This window comes from Microtus ochrogaster, chromosome 15 (genome assembly GCF_000317375.1).
Source record: "Microtus ochrogaster isolate Prairie Vole_2 chromosome 15, MicOch1.0, whole genome shotgun sequence".
In the NCBI taxonomy this organism is placed as follows: domain Eukaryota; kingdom Metazoa; phylum Chordata; class Mammalia; order Rodentia; family Cricetidae; genus Microtus; species Microtus ochrogaster.
This window is the reverse complement of record NC_022017.1, coordinates 36613636-36624646: the sequence shown is the minus strand read 5'-3', so window position 1 is coordinate 36624646 and position 11011 is coordinate 36613636. Positions and strand designations below refer to the sequence as shown.

The following is an 11011-nucleotide window of genomic DNA, read 5'->3' as shown; positions in this document are numbered from 1 at the left end:
GGCAGACAGATTAAGCATGTGCTGTAGTTTCAACCCTTAAGTTTCAGGAACTAGGGCCTCCTTCTGAGGTCATCCAGCATGCTGCCTTTAAAAGTAACACAGGAGTGCTGGACTTCTTGGACCTGATCACTCTGCGATCAGGTACTTTCATAGAGACTGAACTTAAGCTCTTTTTTTTTTCTGTCTAGCTCCAACTGGTGATGTGACTGCTCCTTATACAGGTGTCTCAGATGCAAAAGTCACATACCTGGGAGGTCTTTACCAGACTGTCCTTGAGCTTCCAAAACTTAGAGACATAAACCTCATCTGGTTATAAAGTTAGCATGTTTCTGGTTTTTCAATGTAGTATTTGAAAAAAAGGGACACATACAATTTGCATGTGAAACCAGACAAGTTGATTCTAAAATTAATGCGGGCTTATAAAGACACAAGAACAGCCAGATCCTCTTCAAGAAGGTGAGACGACCTTTTCCTTAAGTTATAAGGACTTATTAGAAAGCTATGAAAATCAAGGAAGAATCCAGACCTTCACATTCAGATGCATGATTTGTGACACAGGGGTCTTGATGACCAACATTTTAGAGCCAGTGAAACATAAAAAAAATCACTTCTTAAAATTCATTTCCTGATAGAAAGCACCCAAACAGGAAAGACAAGAGTACAAAACTCTAGAAGAGGATAAGATTCCTAGAATAAGGCAAAGAAAGCATCAGCCATAAAACTATTGCTAACTTCAACTCTGGATGCTATGTCATGACTACACTATACAATACAAAGGCGAATCCCAAAGCGTCACAGTTCTGGATCCATCTCTCTCTCATTTCGTGATGTTGGGTAAATTCAACTTCTGTGCATCTCAGTAAGAAAGTCTTTTTTTCATGCCACGCTATTTTGATGATGAAATATGGTTTGTTTTGTCTAGGGTCTCAGCAACTGCATCATAAATATTTTCACTTTTGAGGACCTGTGCGTTTCCCTTTGCATCACAGTATAAAGAGCCACGTTCGTTCACCAGGTGCTCCCCTCCAGCCATGAGGGATAAACCAGTCTTTCCTCTTCCTCTACTGGCTCCATCTGCTCAGTGTGAGAAGCAGACTGATCCAGTTAGGAGAAGGTGGAGGTCTCTTCCAGTCCTCCCAGATTCCTGTTGCATTGCTACCCTCTTTTCCAAAGACCAATAAGCAACCCAAACTCAATCCCCATGCACACCTTTAATAGACAACGTTAGTTAATGAAGTTGCCCAGCCCAGAAGCAGTGCTCGCAAAGAAGGGCTAAAGAGTACACGGCAGTTTTCCAGGGAAGAGAGAGCTCCACAGTAAGCCTCCACAAGAGCCCTGGGTGTGGGGTTGGGAGGTGAGCTTTCTCCACAGTGAAACTGAGAAAGAAATGCTTTGTAGATGAACTGTACTCAGATGACTCCAACTGCCAAATCTAACCATAGCAATGACAGTCTTCCTGAGGTCTGATAACGACCTACAGACTGCAGTGGTTTGCCTTTCTATCCTGCAATCCCTTGCAAATTAGCTAAGATTGTTTACTTAGCTTAAGGGTGTTGGGGTTAATTATGAGTCTAATATTCACATAAGTCGTGATAGCTAAGGATCTTGAATCTGTAGTAAAATTTACTAGGTTAAGAAATACAAATGACTTTCCAAGGTTAAAACAGCAAACTGGTTTTCAGGAGAAATTCATTCCATACCTGTTGTTCAAACAAATTCCATGTTTAAATATCTCTACAAAACCTCAATGGTCACCCTTGGCTATACACATGGCTGAGGCTTTATGATGCAGAACACAAATACAGCGCTTGTGCAGGTATTTTTATGATGTGATCCAGAATATACATTTGTAGCACAGAGATAAATTTGCCTTAGTCCAAAATAGATTCTGCCATCTGGATGTTAAGAGTCTGGAAGTCATGAGAAGTAGGCTAGCTGAAGGAACTGGGGCCTTATCCAGAGCCTGGGAACCAGGAGAGCTTTGTACAAACTGACTTCCTTGCTGGCATGTTTAGAGGAGATTGGCTTTGTCCTGAAGCTTTCCAGGAGACAGGGCCAGGATCTTGAGGAAGCAGTTTCTAACACAGTGGAATATTGGAAATGAGTGAATATTCTCTTGACAAAGTGAGAGTTTAGCTGAAAAATGCATTTAGGAAGAGGCTGTAGATAATTTATGGTCGGGACACTGAGAAGAGCGCAGTGATAGAGGCTCTTATATTTAGGGAACCTAGAAGGTCGGGTGACAAGGGAATCCCACAGGGATGTGATGTGATAAAAGCAGTATTATGAACATGAACTGGTTCAACATGCTCCATGGCCTTTGGGACACTCAAATCCCCCTTGAAAAGTGGGGTTTGCACCGACTAATGTGGGTACAAAGCAAGTGTTCGGTAAATATCAGCAGTCATGGTGAATATTATCAGTATTACTACAATTTTCACAAGCAGCTGAGACGTGCAAGGACACAGGTTGGAGTTTGGAAGATCAAGAACCCTATAACTGAGGAGTCTGGGGAGTTGGAATAAACATGAACATGCATGGCCCGAGCATTTTCAAAGATTAAATGCTTACAATCATTCTGGAAGCTGTGTTCTAGCCACTGTGTGATAATGAAGAGAACAAAGTCATATAGGCAAGGACAATCAGGAACATGATACCTGTGGCTCGTCTGCTCTCTGCCGCTGTCCAGGCTGCTTTTCACAGACGTGGGTATTCGCTGACCTCCTGTGATCATTTCTCCTACCTAAAATAAAAACATGACATGTGTAAAGTGCTGCATTCTTCCTTGATATATGTGAATTAAAAAAAAAAACTATACAGCATCTGAATTTTTGTCTGTACATATTCCATAAATCAGTCTTAATTTAAGCCTCTTAAACACAATAGTCTTGCAAAGCCTCAAACTATCGAAAGATTGCCAAAGCCAAGCATGCAGATTTGGTGAATTAATTTATTTAACAAATGTATTTTATCTGAAAGCTAGCAACATGCCAGCCACTTAAGGGAAGTGTTCGGGAAGGATGATGATTTGAAAAGACTCTGCCTAGGTAGTGCTCCCAATGAACATACTGACAAAGAAAGCACCCTACACTGGAGTTCTTCCTATTCCAAGGTAGACCTCTTGTTTCCATTTTGAAATTAGGAGGAAAACAGACTGTGCTCTCAAAGGTCTTTCTGAGCCTGAGAATTCTGTAATTCCATTACTTCTTTTATACTAGATAAGTTCAGTGCTAAGCATGTTGCGATCTTAATAAATAAAGCTGACTAATTCCTTCATCGAACAAAGACTATTCAAAGGTGAAGAAAGGTCACCTAATTTGTGCCCTCAATAACTGTCCAAGCTCTCCCAGTGGAGCAGGAAGAGGGTACACTGCTCCATATCATAACCCAGCTGTGCAATAAGCCTAAACTTACCCCTATTATTTCTGTTGCACGTTTACTTATGACTCCCGCAGCCCCCAACATCATTCCTGAGACAGGGATTACTTGTAGACAAAGGCATCTAAAAACCCTCTCATCGTGTTGCTTGGGTCTGGTGACAAGTTCAGGCTCATTTGCCTTTTCTATTCAAATGTCATGGAGGGATATCATCCCTCATGCAGCCTCATCATTTCCTCCTCCTTGAGAGAGGAGGATACATTTCTGAACACATCTGCACAGGAAGAACAGTCATTGTTTTGAAAGTTGACATGTAATGTGGGATTTCCCTCTGTATGCTGTGAATACCATTGGTTAATAAAGAAACTGCTTTGGGCCTATAGCAGAGCAATAGGGGAACACAGCTAGATGGGGGAAAACTAAACTGAATGCTGGGAGAAAAAAAAGGAAGAGTCAGAGAGAAGCCATGTAGCTCCACTGGAGACAGATGTGCCGAAACTTTGTTGGTAGGCCACGGCCTCGTGATGATGCACAGATTAATGGAAATGGGCTAAATTGGGATGTAAGAGTTAGCAAATAAGAAGCTAGAGCTAATGGGCCAAGCAATGATTTAAATAATATAGTTTCTGTGTGATTACTTTGGGAGTCTGGGTGGTCAGGAACAAACAAGTGGCCTTCCTTACTACAGACATGAACCTGCCATCCTCTTCTGACCTACCTGAGACTTGGTGTGTTTCACAGATGTGGCCCACAGTCCTACGATGTATTAAGGAAAATTCTTAGGCTTGGATTTACAGAGTCATCTGCTGGCACAGCCAAGCATGCTAGACTCACATTTGCATTTGGGAAGGGAGTTGGTGGCCTAGTTTAGCAATAACGCTAAGTTTGTTTACCTGAATGCAAAACCAAATTCACACATAGGAAAATATCCTTTGCCATTTGACTAAGGAATTTGTTTTGCATGCTCCACAGAGCTCTGAGAAGGGTGGGTCAGGCCCTGGTTAGGCTGCATCACTGCTCAGCTTCTCCCACCTCCCACCCTTGGTGCCTTCTCTCCCTTCTCAGGAGTTGATGCTTAGGCAGTCCTTGATATTTTGCAATTCATCTACATCTTAGAATCTGCTTTAGGGGGCACAGTGGCACCTTAGCATCATTTTATTATTTTAATGCTTTAATCATTTTAAACAACATCATTGTGAGTTAGAATGCATTAAAATATCAGCCTTGTTGTGGGGGCAGTACACATTTTATATTGCTTCCCATTGTAAACACACTAACAAGAATGAGAACCTATGCATAATTAGAGCCTTAAAATGCCTACTTCTAACACTGTTATTTGTCACATATTAGGCACAAAGATTCTCTGTGTTTATGGAAATGCAAATAGAGTCGCAAATTTGGAACTTTTCTTCACAGGGAATTTGCTGTGTAGCAGAAACTGAATGTGCTTCTTATTTTTAAAAGATATTTTCAGCATGGTTTGTTTCTAAGGGTCTTTTAATTTTGAAAGTTACAGGGAATCAAAACATCAGCAGTGAGAAAAAATACAGACATTGGCATTCTTATAACATAGGAGTCCGTCATCACCAACACTCACAGCAACCACAGGGAGCCCCTGATAGAACCTAACTTGTTGGTGTGAAGGGCTATAGGCTCAGAGTGCCAAGGTTTGGTAGTCATGTCATTCGATTTCCCACGGTCCTGTAGGTTGGGGCTGTGCTTCTGCTAGGTAGCAATGCTCATTATCAGTGTCTTATTCGTGGCCCCATGTATGTTTTAGGGATGACTAATGGAAAAGTTGTAAGGACCAAAATATGTTCAATAAATTAGATAATGTGAGACTAACAGTTTCCTGAACCCGCAGAGAGAAATGTAATTAACTCCTCAAAAATTCAATTCTGGGACAGGCACTGAGATACAAATTAACATTTTAATGATGTTGCATTGTTTTAACCCCCTCGGAGGTTTGCTCTGGGGAGCTGGTACAGAATACAGATGCAGTGACAGGGCTCAATTGTCCACAGATGCTCAAATCCTGCCTAAGGCTTTTCTGACCATGGACTTTCCAAACTTTGCTTGGCTATTAGCCTGAGTGGGGGGTCTCATTACCTCCTGAGCCAGCAGCCTGCATTCAGAGGGTCTATATGGATATTAATAAAATGTATATGGTTGCAATACTAACAGTAAACGGCATGCATTCCCAGACTGTGGCTGTAAAGCATCTGCGAAAGAGAGCCCGAGCTCTTGATTCCCATTTTTTATATTGAATCACAGGAACTGCCAATCTGACTATTTCTGGTACTTAGGAGAGTAATTATATATGGCTCAAATCAATAGTTACTTATATGACTCTAAATAAATATGAGTTAATGAACACCATTTTAGTTGAAAGCTTGCTTGTAAATTAGAATAAAAATGAAATATAATTAAAGATCTTTACTGAGAAAAGTATACAGTCACCTGTAGTGGATAATGACCTTTGAGTCATCAATGGTGTTGCCTTAAGGAAAGAAATCATAGCACTTACCCTTGGTGTCATTAACCAAGTTAAAGCCCAAATTTGAATTCTCTACTATGTTTTCACTTTGTCTTCCACCCTCCCTCACAAAGGGCTTTACTCTGTACTTATTGAACCTCACAAGGAAGGGAATGAGAGTTACTTTACAGTTTTACTGGTGAACAAATCACTGATACTAACTGACCCCCACTGACCCAGATAACAAAAAGTATTATACATATCATTGTTCATCGAACAATATCCAAATGTCTTCTTCCACATTCGTGGTGGATAGTCATGTTATGACTGTTTTCAACTTCTATTCTTGCTGTTTTAGCAAGCAATTGTCATAACATGTCTGCATTACTCTGGGTCAAGAGCATAGAAGGATACATAAGTCAACCTTACAACTTTGTTTTAGCTTAGGTTGTAAAGTTGACTACTTGGGAAGTCCAAGGTAAGCATACTTGACTGTTACATTGTTCTCTAAAATGCAGGTTAAACACACAGGCTGAGTGTACCCAGTACCACTGCTAGTTTTAAACTTAAGTGACCTTAAAGTGTATTATTAACTCAGCTGTGAGTTTCAGCAAAATGCCAGCCTCTTAGAAAGTAAGAGATATATTTATCACAAAGCATTGCCACACTTTACTGTTTCTTATAAATTTAGCTCTGCATCTTAAATATAATATGCGTGAAATCACAATAAATTCCTCTTGGAGACTTGAGCTTTCCCCACAGTCTCCAATGTTCCCTCCATTAGGTTTGCTTCACTGAGCCCCTACACTGGGTTAAGCACAAGACCAAGGGACAGATTGAGAATGGATGATGGGAAACAACCTCTGGTCATTTCACAAGGGAAAAAGACACATCCAACGGAAATTCCTGGAGGCATGGAACTGACAGACAGATGGATGGCCAGCGCTCAAGAAACTTATTAAAGAAAATGGTATTTCATAATGGAAAGAACAAGCCTGAATTTTCCAGAAGACAGAAACGAGAATGTTCTGGGAAGAGAAAAAAAAAAAAAAGCATGACCAGCTGAATGGTGGTAGCACATGCCTTTAATCCAAGCACTCGGGAGGCAGAGGCAGGTGGAACTCTGTGAGTTCAAAGCCAGCCTGGTCTACAAATCTAGTTCCCAGGACAGGTTCCAAAGCTACAGAGAAACCCTGTCTCGAAAAACAAAATACAAACAAACAAACCGAGCACTATCAAAGGCAGTAAAGTAAATGGACGCGTAAAGCACACGTGGCTGCCCATCACACCTGGGGATGAGACTGCAGACCTGGGAAGCATGTGTGCTGTCTTCCTGTGAGGTGTTCAGGTTTCTCCCATGAGACCGTAGGAGCTTTGTGGTGCTTCACTTGCTTGTTCGTGTCAGCTCATGAGGAATGTTTAAGCTGGCTTCCTCGTTCATTTAGGCCAAGTGTGGGAGCAACCACCACACCTGTAAATCCCCACAAATTTAATCTGCTTTATAAGGTAACCGTGTATATGATAATTATATTTTCTTACAGAATTCAACTCTCTCTCAGCTTCAACATTTACCTCAATTAAAACATCTCAATGAAAATTGTACTCGAAGCCTTTCAATATCTAAGTAATTGTTGATTTTCATCTTTCTGTGCTTTGTCATGAGAGCAGAGCCCCCCCCACACACACACTAGACCAGTATTCTACTACTCTACGTTCTATCTCCTGCCCTTGCTGGTACTGTGTGAGATGCTAACTGACCTGCCCTGTGTTTCTCAGGCGCTTAAGTATTATTGCTGTGACAAAGTTCATCAGAGCAGCCTGGAGTCCAGATGTTTTCTAGGTAATTATTTTTTTTTTTTGAGACAAGGTTTCTCTGTAGCTTTGATGCCTGTTCTGGAACTAGTTCTTGTAGGCCAGGCTGACCTCGAACTCACAGAGATCCGCCTGCCTCTGACCCCCAAGTGCTGGGATTTGAAGGCGTGCACCACCATCCGGCTTCTTGGTGATTCTTATGTGCTGGCAAATTTGGAATTTTGTCTTGGCTGACTGCATAGCATTCAACCTTTTCGGAGTGCTGTTGGTGGAGGTGGAGGTGTGTTGTGTAAGTGTGTGTGTGTGTGTGTGTGTGTGTGTGTGTGTGTGTGTGTGTGTGGTGCCGGGGGACTAGCTTTCTGCATGCCGAGAAAATGCTCTACCACTGAACTATGCCTCATACCTCCATATTCACTTACAGAAACTACATTTAAGTAAGGTGGACAGCATCCCAGGAATTACGTAGGATCTGGAATAACATGAAGCTGTGGATGAGCAATAACAACTCTCTAATATTCCATTATGTGATCTACTGTTCTGTAATGATCTGTTTGTGGAAACTTAAGATATTTCACAACTTCTTATAATTACATCATGGTATCTACCTATTACATAATAAATTTGTACCATTGATTTATTTTTCTATAGAGTCCAAAAGTATAATTATGAAGTCATAGCATACATCTTAAGACTTGATAAATGGTGACAGTTTTTATTTCCAGAAAGATTAGCTCACTTCCCATTTCCTCCCACAGTTTATGAGAGCACTCGTCCATTGTAGCCTCACTGGTATCACATTTTTAAAATGTTTCTGATAGATAGTTGGCAGTGGTGTTTGCCTCTGAAAGAGAAAGTTGCTGAGGAAGATGGGAGGATGGTTTGCTATGCACTGTGTAGACTTATTAATACTCAACAAATTTACTCTGTAGAACATATTTTATGTAAATAAGCATAAAACTTAAAAGTTTGTAATTAGATAACTAGGCATAGAGCTTTTGTTATAACGTATACAATTTTTGATGCGTGGATATTACCTCACTTGATCTTTTGTGCATGTTTTTCTTGCCAGTGGAGCATCAGCTTTAGAAAACCTGAATACTAAGATGTTTATTTATTTAGTGTGTGTCTTATCCCCCACTAAATGCAAATGCCACACAGAAAGGAATATCTGTGCTGGGCATCACTAGGGCCTCAGTAATTTTTATTAACTAATGAATATAATTTAAACAAACAATAAATACTGAAGGCTTTAAATATAACTTTTAAACCTTAACAAAAACTACAGGATGTGGCCTCTATTTTACTTTTGGAAAATATGTCTCCACAGAGAAAGAAAGTGGGTATTTAACTATAATTCTGTATTAAAATAATATCAACTACTAAATTTATCTGAAATTTATTCTGATGTATATTGTTAAATAAGATGATGTTAATATCTTTGTGGCGAGGGGGAAGGACTGCTCAATGGTTATGAGCACTGTCTGTTCTAGAGAATGACTGTTTGGTTCCTCACAGCACATGGGAAGGCTCACAGCTGCCTGTAACTCAAGCTCTAGTGGATCAGATTTTATCTTCTGGCCACCACAAGAACTGCACACATGTGGCATACATATACAACACACACAGATAAAAAGTTTTAGAAATCTTTTAAAAGATGACAAACAGATGGTTTCTAGTTGTTCCAACTTGCCAGTGAAGTAGATATACCTCTTGTTTTAGGGAGCTTGCGGTCTAGTGGAAGGGGAAAAGCCCATGGGCAGAATTAGGACCGTGTAATCCAGGCACAGGGTACCAGTACCATGTGCCAAGAGACTCCCCGATGGCTCAGGGCCAATTCCCACACTGTCATTTGAGCTAGCAAATAATTATAAGTTGAAAATTATGGACATGACCTCCAAAGAAAGGGAAAACCTGTGTGAAATGCTTCAAAGTAAGAAAGGTTTGAGAGCCCCAAACTGTTAACAGCTCTGGGCTGCACAGGCCTGAAGAAAGAGTACTGGCAGAGGTGAGGGTGAGAGCTGAGCTTACAGACCTAACCGGAAAGCTTATGAACCACCACTACAGTTGGAATCTTAGGCTCCAGGTGAGAAGGAGATACTAATAGGCTTTAGGACAGGAAAGCTCTATCATAAAGTTGGTGATTTGAGAGGCTTGCTGAACAGCACAGTAGATATACGTGGAAAGAATACCTGGATAAAGCAATACCACTCCTAAGAATTTTATAAGAATAAGATTTAAGATAAGATGATAGTGGTAAAGAGAAATCAGAGTGAGATATAAAAGTAGCAGACCCAGCAGGCTAGAACACGGAGAGGAAGGGCAGAGGGAGACGATAACAGAGAATCACTAGGAAAAGGAATTAGGGAGATATAGTAAGAATGGAAGGGAAATGAGCTCATATTTTAACTGAAAATCCTGACACACATATTCAAGTTAGCAGGCAAAAAGAACCTTAAACCAATATATCAAGCAGGATCAGACAGGAAAAGGTAAAAGGAGAAGATACAGGACTGAGGAAGGAACCAGAAGAAAGATAAGGATGAAAGCAATAGGCCAACAAAGTAGTGCATGCGCACAACGATGATCAGAGAAACAGGACGGGAGACAGTAGCACAGGACTTCACAGAGCTATAGAAAGAGCTTGGGAAAGGAGGTGCATCCCAAAGAAGTTCATATAGTGGAGGGGTTCAACAGATTACAATAGGTCTACTGAACTTGTAAAAGCAATGTTTTTATAGTACGACATGCAGACATGTATATATACACACATACATATACACACATGTGCGTACATACACACAATACAAATATACACACATACATACACATATACATACATACATATGCACATACATGCATTATTTAAAGGTATTAAAGACAAACAGTAGAAAGCAGAAACTAGAGGGTAGTTGATCTATTGTGGGGGGGCAGGAGTAGCAACCAACAAGAGGCAAGTTCATATGAATTTTTTTCTACAAGGCTCTTTCTGAGCTGGATAAGGCATCTGGAGCTCAAGAAGAAAAATGTACTCCTGCTGGTCTGGTGAGTCAAAAGCTGGAATATCAGCTAAAAAGAGTCAACAGAAAGGGACTCCAAGTTAAGCATGTAAATGCTACCTAAGTCCTAATCTGGTCACATGCAATGTAGAGATTACATGGCACACAGCAAAATGCAAGGACCAAAAAAAATAAATAAATAAATAAACAAAAATAAACTGAAAAGAGACTTAAGCTCAGAAATGGTACACAGTGAGCAAAGAAGTCGGGACCACGAGGGGTGCACCCACCCATTGAGACAGTGGAGCTGATCTATTGGGAGCTCACCAAGGCCATCTGGACTGTGACG

At 40.7% G+C, this 11011-nt stretch overlaps 1 protein-coding gene across 1 annotated transcript in view; it reads right to left on the bottom strand.

Moving 5' to 3' along the window:
* Positions 1 to 11011, bottom strand: part of Lrrc6 (leucine rich repeat containing 6) — a 97246-nt gene that overhangs the window by 9510 nt on the left and 76725 nt on the right. Inside the window, exon 11 of the mRNA XM_005354541.2 lies at positions 2658 to 2743. Within this exon, the coding sequence (XP_005354598.1) occupies positions 2658 to 2743 (86 nt within the window). The remainder of the gene's footprint in view (positions 1 to 2657; positions 2744 to 11011) is intronic.